Source organism: Salvia miltiorrhiza, chromosome 8 (genome assembly GCF_028751815.1).
Source record: "Salvia miltiorrhiza cultivar Shanhuang (shh) chromosome 8, IMPLAD_Smil_shh, whole genome shotgun sequence".
Classification (NCBI taxonomy): domain Eukaryota; kingdom Viridiplantae; phylum Streptophyta; class Magnoliopsida; order Lamiales; family Lamiaceae; genus Salvia; species Salvia miltiorrhiza.
The window spans coordinates 28,582,996-28,596,202 of NC_080394.1; the positions used below are offsets into that span (position 1 = coordinate 28,582,996).

Here is a 13,207-nt window from a genome sequence, read left to right on the forward strand (position 1 = left end):
TTGATAAATTTATTTTTCTATTTTATACATATTCTCAATCATTTATTAAAACTTTTACACTTTAAATCATATCCTATATACTTTTAATGGAGAGGAAATAATAGGTGAATAACTAGGAAAGCAAAAGCAAGTTATCACATAGGAGAGGAATGGGTCCAAAATACATGCAAATATGCAAAAGTGAAAAGCAAGCTAAAGTTTAAACAATATAATAATACCCCGTCAATCAAGCACCTAAATTTTCTATTGATATACATGGACATTTTTCTCTCCATATTTTATGTTCAATTAACAAGAAATTTTGATAATCTAAATACACAGTAATAGCACAGAGACGCTAACTAAGATCCGAATCTTCTTTCTGATAAAAATTCAGTGAGAAAAATACCGATAAAAGAAAAAGAATACTCATCTTACATGTATGAAATAAGAAAAGAAATCTAAAATCGGCATAAAATATTATAGAGTTCATCATCATAGGGCCTCATGCAATAAAGATCATTATAAATAGGCATAAACTCAAAGCTTTCTCAAGTTAGGGAAAGCCACTCATTTGAGATATTAATACGAGAATGATGACTTCTTTCAATACGTCTATTTTTGGACATTTGATTTTACTTTCTTTTTTTGAAAACAGATTTGATTTTACTTTTAGATCTAGGATTCTAGATACATTATTTTCGACAAAAGATTGTGACTAATTAACCCTAAGTTTATGTGGTAGTGTCTTGCATAGATCATTCTAGTCACATCGTAGTCTATAACTTTTTCCCTTTAGTTGATCGGACCTTACGTAGTTGTTAATTTTGGTCAATTGCCTTTTATTATGCAAAGATTGAAATTATAAGCTCGAAATGATTGAAATAATTAGTTGTATGGTGGAGCTAGGCCTATCAAGGTGAGGGGCAGGATTTAGTTTTATCTTTACCTTTATTTTTAGTGAAAAAATATTTAAAATATATAGCTCAAGAAAATCAAGGGGGTATTCGATCAACGTGACTCCGCCACTGGTATCAACCAACAAAACTCGAAATGCAAAGAAGAAACAAAACTCCCCTTCTGCTGACTGCTTCTTCGACCACCCACTATCTTAGCTTCGGTTGTGAAGCAAACGACCACATTGGCCGGAGGAGCCTCTGAGCCGAGGGACTGCCCAGCGACCATCTCAACCATTGACGGGGTCTGGTAGGCTTGAACCATCCATTGGATCGCCTCTAGTTGTCGCTCTGAAAGGAACTTCCTAAAAGGAAAAGGTCAGCTTGTCGGCGGCGACATCGCTGGTCGGCGGAGGGGCTATGAAAGCAAATGGCAAATGGGGGCTACCAAGTATGAACCCAAATGGGGGGCTATCAATATAAAGATAGAAAATATACTTGAAGTGATGAATTAATATAAAATTTAATAAAATTTGGGGCTATACAACATAGGGTAAATTAGTAAATTTTTAATTAATTATTATTAATATTTTAAAAGAAGGACTATAAGGAGTAAAATAGGGGCTATGAATATAATCACCCAAAAAAATACTAAGCCTATCTGGCTCGACCCATACAGCCCGTTAGGTCAAGTGGGCCTCGGGCTGGCATGTTTAATTAAAATTAAAGTTTAGGGAGGCCAACTGCACCTTTAATTAAAATTAATTAGGATTTTAATTAGAGTTGATGAATTCACAATTAAAGTTGTAAACACACGCCACACACCAATGCAAAATAAGAAATAGTATTCAAAATTGTTGTGTATTATTATTACATTAGCATATATAAAAGTATACATATAGTGCACAATAAACAGTAGTTACAAGAAAAGTTTAATCAGTTATGTGCAACAACATTGATATATAATCATCAGCTATATTCTCACTATGAAAATCTCCTAATCAAAGTTTTACAAGCTGAAAATGGGCGTGGAAGTATAGATTTGTTGATGCCCCGCCTTTTTCCCAAAATGTAAAAAGGAATAGAAAACTTCATCTTCTTCGCCTCTCGGATCGTATATATATGTATTCTAGACAACTAAATGCATGTATAGTGAAAATGAGAAGATCCAAAAACGGCCATAATTAACGATAGCAAGAAAGCGTTGACACATCATAACGCCTCTTCAATTCCTCTCACTTCCCACTGCCAGTCTTTCGCCTCACCAGAGACGAAGCAGTTGCTGCTATTGGTCGCGCACCTTTGTTCACCGGAATCTGACTCCTCGTGTCCTGGCTCTTGACCGCTGGCTTGGCGGCAGCGGTGGGGCGTTTGAGCTTTGACGCGGCTGTGGCGGATTTCTGAATGTTGTTGAGGCATTGGTAATCTTGCTCGGAAGATTCACTAGTTTCATCCGAGTCATCGTTCTTGTCTAGGCTGTGCCTTCTGACGTTGCTTGGGGCTTTACTAATCTTGGGGCTGCGCTTGTTGTCGAAGAACACCTCCGGCGACTGCCTGCGGCTACTGCGACCACTCAAGCTACTGCTCGACACCACTTTCACCGCCTCCTGAATTGTCGGCCACGAGTCCTGGCTATCCAAGCTTTGCCTTCTCGACGAACAGTTGCTCTGGTCCTCCGTCTTGCACGAGTGGGACGGAGAAGACGCGCTCGACGTAGGGCTCTCCAAACTGGAATGATGGAGCCCGCCCCCTTCCTTCCGCGCCAACGCCGCTTTCAGCGACGCAATCTGCATGCATGCATGGGATTAGATCAGATCAGATGAGTAAATGTGGAAATTCAGTTAGGACGAGACACGAACTTGCTCCTTAAGCTCTTTGACGTCAGGACCAAAAGCCGCCTCCCTATTGGTCTTGGCAGCACCGAGCTCGACGGTGGAGACGCGCTCGGCGAACTTGAGAGTGCTGAGCGTCTCCCCGAGAGCGTCGGGCTCGGGGCTAATGTGGACGAACATGAGCGTCTTGGCTTGGCCTCCGAGTGAGTCCTGTAGCAGCTGGGTGAGCTTGCTGTTGCGGTAGGGGACGTGAGCATTCTTCTGAGCCAGAGCAGCGATCACGTCTCCTAGAGCAGACAGGGAGCGGTTGATGTGCTGAGCCTCCTTCAACCTGTCGCCGACGGCGTCTGTCTTGTCGCATCGCTCGCTCCCGGCGAGGTCCACCAGATGCATGCAGCCGCGTAGGGTAGCCCCAGACGTCAAGTCCTTGCCTAGGACGTGAACCGTGAGGCAACTGTGGGAGCGGCTGGAGCGGTCGTTCATGGAAGTGGAGCCGACTGCGCGGTTCTTGTGGCCAAGGTTCATGAGGTCGATGACGTCGGAAGTTGAGGTTACGTTAACAAGATTGGCGTTGGGGACGTTGATGCCGTTGGAGGAGTTGTTGCGGATTTCCAATCTCTTGTTGCCGCCGTCGGTGACGAGGAGATCTCGGACCTGCTCGTTGTAGATTTCCATCATTTGAACAGAGATGTTGTAAGCAATGGTGTCTTTTCTCTGCTCTGAGATTTCGAACAAGTCGCTCAGTGCTCTGTAGTTCACACCTAGGCTTTCTTTTGTTAGCTCTTTCGGCCCCGTCTGCAGATAAACAGAGTTAGACAAAAATATGGGCACAGATGAGTTGACTCGAGTTTCTCACCATTGTGTACGTCTTTCCTGATCCGGTTTGGCCATAGGCGAATATGCAGACGTTGTATCCATCGAGGACTGATCGGATCAATGGCTGAGTATCTGCAAATACTTCATCTGCAGAGATAGATGGACAGACAAACTTGTTCAACATGTTTTCGTTGTAAGAAAAGATATTATTACATTACATTACACACCTTGAGTTGAATTAGGACCAAAGGCCTTGTTGAAAGTGAATGTTTTCTTCCCTTTTCCATGCTTCGCACTTGTTTGGATTGTGAGCGAGTTGTCAACTATTTCGTCCAGCACGTTCAAGCCATTGGCCTGCCCCGGCAGGAAAGGGCGCACACGGCAGTACACTCTGATGTTTCCTGTTACACTCATGCCTCATCAACACAACACCTATATTCAATGAAGAAATGAACAATGAAGATATGGGTTTGCTTCAATTCTTCACCTTTGAGGTCTTGCACTTGATTGTACAGTTTTCGGTTCTCTTCTAGAACCTTCTGGTATCCAGAAGCTTGGCTAGCTAGGCGCACGACTTGTTTACCTAGAGTGTCAACATCTTCTTCATACTTGAGCTGCATCACGTGCATGCCTTGTTTTGTCGAGTTGAGGAGGTTCTTGAGTTCCTACGAGGTGTTGAGATAGGTTTCGTGTGAGCTATTAATCCGGAGATGATGATGATGAATACTAGTTTTTGAGAGATGAGCTACCTCTACAGTCCTGTTCTGGAGATGAATGAATTCTTGGTGCTTCAAGGGAAGGATGCTCAAATCTTTTTCGTTTGCTTTTCTTATATTTGGCGTCGCCTGACATCAAGAAGTAGAACAAGTCATGAAGATGGATCACTATATAATCAGGTTTAAGCCAAATGCTATCATACCTCAATCTCCAAACTCATGCACGAGTTCGAGTCGCTCTCATCCTGTGAAGCTGTTCCAATCTGTCAAACCAACTAAAATCATTCAAATCTGAAATATGTAACATGATTTCAGAAGCTTGCTGAAAAGTAATGTAACCTCTGTCGTGTAGGCGCCCTTATCCTGCGATGTGCTAATCTGTTGTGCCATAAATGAACCCTTCAAAATTCTTTCAATCTGTGATGAACAAAGCATTAGGCTTAATTACTTACCAGTTTAGTCTGCCTTTCCAGCTTGCGCTCGAACTCTTCCTTAACCTTATTTATTATACTCTCCACAATCTGGAACACAACAACACATCAGAAAAAGAATATCGTAACACGCTGCAAAAGGATATCAAATTCTCATCACTCACAATAGGGATCTCTTCTGGACTCTTATCAGAAAGAAGGTCGCGCACAAGCCTTTGCAACGAGGGAGACGCGCACTGCAGTTTTTTAAAAATTGTGAAAAATATGTGATGTTGAAGCAAATGGTTTCACAAAGAGTAAGAGGAGAAGAAACCATTTCATGAAGATCATCAGTGATGCAACTATCAGGAGACTTGTCACCAGCTGAAGAAGAGGTCCTTGAGAGAAAATTGAGGAACAGATCAGAGCTTCTTCTGGCATGATGAGGCTTGGGTGCAGCAGTGCACGGCCTCGGGTTTCCACTGAACTTCCAGACCCCGTTCCCACCGGACTGCTTCCAGTCATGGTATGATTTGAGGGCCATGATGCAGTTCACGATCCGGGAAGACTTCCCTCCCTAACAATTTGATCACTACTCATTACCACCATCTATTCAAATTGAATTGTATAAGTTAAGGTTTGATGGAATCTTAACATACTTGTTCCAAATCAGAGACTTCAAAAGTGGGAATCCCCATTTCCTCTATGGCTACAAGGAAGTTCCTCACATTTTCAAAGTATTGGAATGCAGTGAGGGCAGCACCATCAGGAATGATGACAGTGTCAACAGGTGCTTCAACTACCTATATATATTCGAATTGATTAAATAGTGGAACATAAAAGATCATAGTAAAATAAAATGAAAAGAGAAATGAGGTATACTTTTGGAACAGAGCCAGGCTGAACCTTGTTAAGAACAGTGCAAAGAATAATGCCACTTCTCAATCCAATCCTGAAGTCTTCTTCAGAAGGCTCAGCAGGCAAATCTTTTCCCAAAACTACCCCTACCATCTTCCTTAGCCACCCCGCCACCTCATATCTTCTCAATGCTGCATTTGCATACAACAAAATGCCTATGTTATGCAAACAAAATTATGGTTTCAAGAGAAATTGAAGAAAAAAAAATGCATTTGATCATATCAAGAAATTCAAGATCAATCCTTTTTCAGAATGGAATCATAAAGAAAAGTCATGCAAGGTTAATGGATCGTACAAGTTTCCTGAGCTCTTCTTGAGGCGAAATCTGTTTCACCGAGTCTCTTTCCGTGCTGCTGGAGCACATCTTCCACCATTGACGCCACATTGAATTGCAGCACCCCTTCCGCCATTTGCTGTAAATATATGAAACTTGACTACATCAAAATTTGCATGGTTTTTTTTTCTTCATGCATTTGGCATTTGGAAAAATAAATTTAAATGTGCATACCGGTTGTAGATGAGATTAAAGTGTAACAATCTCAAAATGAATGTGAAAAAAGTGTGCTGCCTAATGTGACATATGGTGAGAGAGATATTATTGTGTGTGTTGAATGTGTATCTCTCTCTCTCTCTTTCTCTTGGAAAGGAGAAGAAAGGGAGAGAAAGATAGGGAATGCAGGGTGAGTTATATATATTACAGAAAGTTGAAGGAAAAGGTGTAGATATATGTTGGTAATGAAAATGAGAAAATGGATGACGATTGCAGAATATTTGTGGTCATCCATGGATTCTTCTTCTACTCCTCTCCTTTTTTCATTCAGTTATTACATGTCGCTCTTTCTAAGCCGAAAACCTCGCTTTCCTCGGCTTCCTCTTCTTTTTTTGTCTATATATATTCTCAGAGCCCACTATACATATACAACGTTATCATTCCAAAACTAGCCTTTTTTTAACACGTTATTTTATTATAAAAGATGAAAGTATTAGTTTGGCTTAACTATAGATGTACTATTTATTACTCCTGAAACAATGAATATCAGTTAAAAATAATATGACACCAGCAATAAATATGTTCTTAACAACAATGTCTATGTCGCTAGATACTTTATTATATAAAAAATGATTAATTTTCTATAAATATATACAAATTATATATACTCAAATTTTGGTTTTTAACCAAATTTAATTTTTAATAAAAATACACAAATTTTTATTTTTTTTAAAATTTGACTTAAATTCAAAAGTTCATTGGTCAATAACTTGATTATCTAAATTTTGATGGGCAATCCGAAGGTGCTGTTGAAAAGTTCTTGACGTTATTTTTTTAATGATACTTATGTTGTTGGGTTTTGGTCACTAAAAGCGGTCGAAAAAAAGAAAAAATATAGAATATCGTGAAATCAATTTTCATGCTAGTTTTTTTACCACTTTCAATGATCAAAATTCAACAATATAAATATAATTAGAAAAATCATGTGAAAATCTTTTCAATTGTACCTTCAGGTTGCACATCGGAATTCAAACAATCAAGTTATTAGCCGATGAATTTTCGACTCAAGTCAAATTCCCAAAAAATAAAAGTTTATGCATTTTTTGAACAAAAAAAAAATAGAATTGGCTAAATAACCAAAATTTGAGTATAGTTTATTTATGTATTTATAGGAAGTTAACCCTATAACAAGCATATACTTTCTGATATAAATATTAGTAATACTTTTCTATATAAATACTAATCTCTTCGTCCCGCGAAGTTTGAGCAATATTCCTTTTCGCGTTATCCGGCGAATCTTGAGCACTTTCCTTATATGGCAAAAGTTTTTTCTTTTATTTCACTTCTTCATTTACTACACTTGACACACAAAATACGAATTCCTTAAAACTAGTGTCGAAAAGAAATTGCTCAAGCTTCACGGGATGGAAGGAGTAAAATTTTCTAGATTAAAAAATTTGAAATAATAGGCAATGAGGCCTAACTCAAGTGACAAAGTTGAGACATCTAAAAACTCTCATTTGTGAGAGATCTTGAGTTCAATCCCGCTTGCGTGCGGTGTAGTTTTCCTACTTTTGTGTGGGTAGTGGTTCCGCTTGTGTGCGATTATTTTTCTACCTTTGTATGGTATAGAGGTCACGCCTACATGCGGGTTGTTTATTTGATTATATTTAGATGCCTCTTATAATTGTAATAATAATAATAATAATAATAATAATAATAATAATAATAATAATAATAATAATAATAATAATAATAATAGCTTTTATTTTTTTTTTAAATTTATTACAACTAAACTAAACAAAGGAAAAAACTCACTCACACTCTAGCTCTAGCTCCTAAGGTGACTCGAACCATCGACCTATTGATTGGAGGAGAAGCGTCTTACCAACAGACTGCACTTTATCGTCAATAATAATAATAGCTTTATTAAAATATTAACAGGGGGCAAAATGATCAAGAGAAAAGGGGGAAAAGGGGTGGAATGGGGCACTAATAAAATTAAGAGGGCGTCGTAATTAAGAACTAGTGTTTTACCCGTGCGATGCACGGGATTACATAAGTTGTTAAAGTTTTATTGTAACATATTCTCGAAGACATTTTTGTATAATCTCTAAAATAAATGAGTTTAAAAAATATTTTATTATACAATTGTTATACCAATTATATTACTACTAAAATATATTTAAGACTATCATTTTTAATTACATAAAAATCAATGTAAAAATAATAATACATGAAAAGACAATTGGAAACTTCTCATCTTATTATTATAAATTTTGGAAAATTTCTTTATATACAACATTTGTAGTAGACGAACATTCTACTTTGTCTTCATTATATATCAAGATTTCAGACCCCTTCAACTTGTCTTCCATCATTGCAAAGTACTCCCTCCGTCCCTGAAATGGCTTCCTCTTTGGGGACGACACGGGTTTTAATAAAAAGTTGTAAAGTGTATTGATAGTGGAGAAAAAGTGATATAATTATTATTGGAAGTTGTGAAAAGTGTTATAATTAGTATTGAGAGTGGTGAAAAGTGAAAAGTAAGAATAAATAAAGTATTATTAGTGGTGGGGTAGGTTTCCAAAAATGGAAAGAAAGAAAGAGGAAGTTATTTGGGGGACGTCCCAAAATGAAAAAAGAGGAAGTTATTTTAGGGACGGAGGGAGTACAGTTTAACTACTTTGTGATAAACCACACCAATTATATCTACATATATAAATGCATACCAATAATGTAGATATATCAAAATGTTGAGTTTATAAAAATATGAATTTTGAGTTTATCAATTGAATATGCATGTATAAGGAAATAATGAAATAAACACATTACCAAATAACATATTGTCATTGCAATGGAGGCCACTTCTTCAAAACTTTTAAAGTTAAATAGTTGGCGTGGAAAACCTTCTTCATAAATTTCAACTATATGACTACTATTAATAAATTTAATATAGTAGACATTTGTCGTTATTCTATACTTTTTGTTGGAATCATGCATCACTAAAAAAAAATTTATGGCATAAACACTATCTTCTTTCAAGATATGTTTGAACTTGGGGATCAACGTGCGATCAAGTGTAGCATGGATGTGGTCACCCTATATTAAAAAAATAACTAAATTAGAAAAACATAATAATGTTGCAAAAATGCTTAAATACGTAATAGTTTAGTGAATAGAGAATTTTTACCTCACGATCATGAAAAATACACTCATAGCTGATAACATTGTTGGTGCTTTGAGATGAGCGGTTGTATGCACGCACAAGTCTCATTTTAATTGTAGATCTGACATTATTTGGTTGCAAATTTTTTACTAAAGACCACATGGTCGGCATGCTTGTGATTAGAGAAATGATGAATATCAAAATGAGAAGGGAGTGTAAGTAAAATTTTAACACGAAAAGTTAGTTTATATAGGCCATGAGGATGCACATTTCATGGGAGATATATATGAAACTTATATATTTAATATATTATATTAAATGAGATGCTTTGACAATGGAGTTGATTTTGGTTTGATATAATAGAAAGTTGCTGCATTTTTGGAGATATATAAGGAATGTTGTCAAATTACACATTTCACTCTATCACCCTCTTTATCTCTCTCTCTCTCTCTCCCACAAATTTGACGTCATGCATACCTTGAAATAAGGCTTCTTCATCGTCTAGCTGTGAAGATCATACAGAAAATCCCATTGATCATGCATACCAATCCCTTTGTTTAGCGTGTAAATCAGTAAGAATTAATCTGAGATATTGCTAGAGTTCGTAAATAAGTTTTTATTCTCTTGAATTGAAAAACAATCTATAGTCAAAAATTGCGTGTAAATGAAAAATAATATTCACTTTTACAAATGACTTCAAGATCCCATGCAATTTATATGTATTTATATTATGAATTTTAAATATTAGATGTTTTTTCACAAAAGATTTAATTGAAATTGATAATTTTCCACAAAACTATAAATTTATATTGGATATTTCAATATAAATTTATCTAAAGATATATAAATTCACAAGAAAAGAATATTTTTCAAAAAATATAAATTCTAAGTATAAATTCATAAATTTACTATTGGTGATTTTAAATTTTAAATATTGGATATTTAAATTCACACGGGTAAATTCACACAATATATATATATATATTTCAAAATTTATATAAATTCACACTGAAAAATATTGGTGACTTTAAATTTTAAATATTGGATATTTATATAAATTTATCTAAAAAATATATAAATTCACAAAAATAAAGGATATTTTTCACAAAATTATAAATTACATGATATAAAAGAGCACTGTATAGATTGTAGCAAGTGGGCCCCGCAACTTATATATATCATCCTATGAATTAGTGAACTTTTTAAATATAAATCAACTTTCCAAAAATAGATTGAGTAAAAGAGCGGGAATTTTTTTTTGCTAGATGGACCAGCTTTTATATATGTATAGATTAGAAGATTATTAATGCCTATTAATTCGGCTCCCATCATGCAAGTATCATTAAAGAGGTACAGAAAAGAGGGCAACACTGAGATAATAAGCGCCTGAGGGCTTTGTTCTCTTTGGAGTTCCCTAGTTCCGTCTAGGGTTTAGGTTCTCTAGTTCCGTCTAGGGCTTTGTTCTCTTTGGAGTTTCTGGTTCAAGCTTTCGCCTTGATCTGTTGCTGTCTCAGTCCCCTTCCCCCCCCTCTTCCACCCCTTTTTTCTTTGTTTTTCCTTCTTCCCTCGTCTGCCTGCTTCCTTTGCTCTGTGATTTTTCTAACGTTTTGTTGGGTTTGGTGTGGTTTGTTTGTCCTCTTTTTTCTGTCACCGTTGCGCAGGTATGGAGCGCGGAGGTCCGTCCAGTGATTCAGATTTGGTGAACGGCCCGGAAGAACGCACTGATCGTGAAGCGACTTTGATTGACATCTCTTCGGATTTTGATAATCAATCGGACAAGGGGATCTGTCTGGTGGGAAGTCTGATTTCTATGAAAGCCCCTAATGGATTCCATCTAATGGAAATTATGAGGAAGTCGTGGAAAACAGAGCAGAACTTTGAAGCCAGGGAATGGCGGAAAAATCTTTTCCTCTTCACCTTTGAATCTGCAGCTGATCGGGAATGGGTTCTTCAGAGACAACCGTGGCATTTTGATAATCACCTTTTTGCGATTAAAGGTCTTGATGACACAGCACAGCCTTCAACTATCAGGGTGGACAGGGGAAGTTTTTGGATTAGGGCGTATAATCTTCCGATCAAATGCATGACCCCAGCCATCATTCGCAATATTGGCAAACAGATTGGTATCGTCGAGGAAGTAGATGAGAAGACAAACTACACCGGATGTTTCGCCCGTTTTAAGGTGAATCTGGATATCACTGTCCCTCTGCTACGAGGAATCACAATCTTTTTTGAGGCTCGACAGCTATGGATTCCCCTAAAATATGAAAGTTTGCCAATCTACTGTTACAAATGTGGTATAATGAACCACCATACGCGCGCCTGCGAGAAAGAAACTGAGGCGGAGGAGAGTGGAAAACACTTCGATGATATTGAGTACGGTCCCATACTCAAAGCCTCACCTTTGAAACGGCTGCGCACAAAGAAACAGCACCAGCCCATGGCCCCCAAACCCAACCCTCTACGAGACCTCCAAAGTCATGCCTCTACTCACCCACCCGTCCCATCTGCAAAACCCCAGCCACCACCTCTTGCGTACAACCCACCCCCACACACAACTGCTCACGCACTAACAAATACCCAGCCCATCTCTCATCAAACCCACTCTACCCCAAATGCCATCCACACCCCAAGTGAGGAAAACTCTATCCCCATACTCAAAAAGCAAATAAATAACCTGCAAACAAAACCTTTACCCCAAGCTTCCACCACATCATCCCCCATTATCACTCCCAAAACAGAGCCTGAAACAAAAAAAGTACCCTCCAACACAGCTCCCTTCAACCCAAACAAAGACATAACCCCAATTACCGACCTTGCAAAACTCCTGAATTTAAAGCTCCCTGACCATTCCACAAAAAAACCTCAGCCAAAAAAAGAAAAAACATGGACCCGCTTCAACCGATCCCCAACCCCAAAGACCCCAAAAGTGCACCACCTTACTGCAAATCACAAGAAGCGACATTTTATGGAGGAGGAAAATGTTGTTCTTGGACCCAGGAAAGATGAGGTCGAAGCTATGCAAAAGAGACTCAAAGGAACCAAACTGGATGATGATTCTTCTTCCACCACTGCGCTATCGGCGGAGATTGCTATGGAGCAATCCCGCCGGGCACAATGATTTGCCTTCTTTGGAATTGTCGGGGGCTTGGGAACCAACCGACAATTCGTCAATTTGCTTGGTTAGTCAAGCAGAAGAAACCCTCGTTGGTGTTCATCTCGGAATCCAAACTTTTAAATGAGGAATGGACACCAATTCTGTTGAAATCAGGTTTTGATAACTCTTTTGTAGTGGATTGTGATAATGAGGTGGGTGGAAGAAAAGGAGGTTTGGGTTTGTTTTGGGCTGATGATATCACAGTTACTATTAAATCTAGCTCACAACACCACATTCTGGCGAAGATTGATAATCAAACAGATCCGGTATGGGACTTTTGTGGTATTTACGGTTGGAGCAAGACGGAAGACCATCATCTTACGTGGGATCTCATGCTCTCCTTGCTTCCTCAGGTGAGCGAGAGATGGATTTGTGGGGGGGATTTCAACGAAACTTTATATCATTTTGAGAAGAAGGGAGGGAGCACAAAGGCTGATTCACGTTTATGTGCTTTTAGAGAAACGATAGATAGGTGCGGTCTCTTTGATCTGGGTTTTACGGGAGAACCTTACACATGGACCAACAACCAGAAGGGTGAAGATAACATCCTCGAGAGGATAGACCGGGTTCTTGGAAATGAGGCCTGGACAGATTCTTTCCCTGGGAATGAGGTTTCTCACTTATGTCGAAAGTCTAGTGATCACTGCCCTCTACTCCTAACTCTGGAGCAAAAGGAAGAGGACACTCGCCCCCGCCCGAGACCTTTTCATTTTGAAGCAATGTGGCTTAAGGACGAGAGGTGTAAGTCTTTTTGCAATAACCTCTGGGACAATGGGGGATACTCTACCTCGGCCAATGCCTTTAAAAATAAGATGACTGATATG

The 13,207-nt window shown here is 38.2% G+C and overlaps 2 protein-coding genes across 2 annotated transcripts; one reads left to right on the top strand and one right to left on the bottom strand.

The window, feature by feature from the left end:
* Positions 1–1,717: 1,717 nt before the first annotated feature.
* LOC130998281 (kinesin-like protein KIN-14I) lies at positions 1,718–6,267 on the bottom strand. The gene is made up of 15 exons (XM_057923713.1): positions 6,076–6,267; positions 5,863–5,980; positions 5,532–5,698; positions 5,309–5,452; positions 4,984–5,226; positions 4,835–4,906; positions 4,692–4,760; positions 4,579–4,656; positions 4,443–4,502; positions 4,273–4,368; positions 4,011–4,188; positions 3,751–3,924; positions 3,564–3,670; positions 2,735–3,502; positions 1,718–2,662 (listed from the first exon to the last, which is right to left on the bottom strand). Exons 2-15 carry the CDS (start codon positions 5,975–5,977, stop codon positions 2,111–2,113), a joined length of 2,823 nt encoding a protein of 940 aa, XP_057779696.1. The 5' UTR covers positions 5,978–5,980; positions 6,076–6,267; the 3' UTR covers positions 1,718–2,110.
* A 4,622-nt stretch (positions 6,268–10,889) lies between these two features.
* On the top strand, positions 10,890–12,347 carry LOC130998282 (uncharacterized). Its single transcript, XM_057923714.1, has one exon. The coding sequence runs from the start codon at positions 10,890–10,892 to the stop codon at positions 12,345–12,347; it is 1,458 nt and encodes a 485-aa protein (XP_057779697.1).
* Positions 12,348–13,207: the final 860 nt, after the last annotated feature.

Coding starts and splice junctions, on each gene's coding strand:
- LOC130998282 (XM_057923714.1), top strand. CDS start 10,890: ATGGAGCGCGGAGGTCCGTCCAGTGATTCAGATTTGGTGAACGGCCCG.
- LOC130998281 (XM_057923713.1), bottom strand. CDS start 5,977: ATGGCGGAAGGGGTGCTGCAATTCAATGTGGCGTCAATGGTGGAAGAT. Junction 4,369..4,442: donor GCATGAGTTTGGAGATTGAG/GTATGATAGCAT, acceptor TCTTGATGTCAG/GCGACGCCAAATATAAGAAA. Junction 3,925..4,010: donor TCAAGTGCAAGACCTCAAAG/GTGAAGAATTGA, acceptor TGAGTGTAACAG/GAAACATCAGAGTGTACTGC.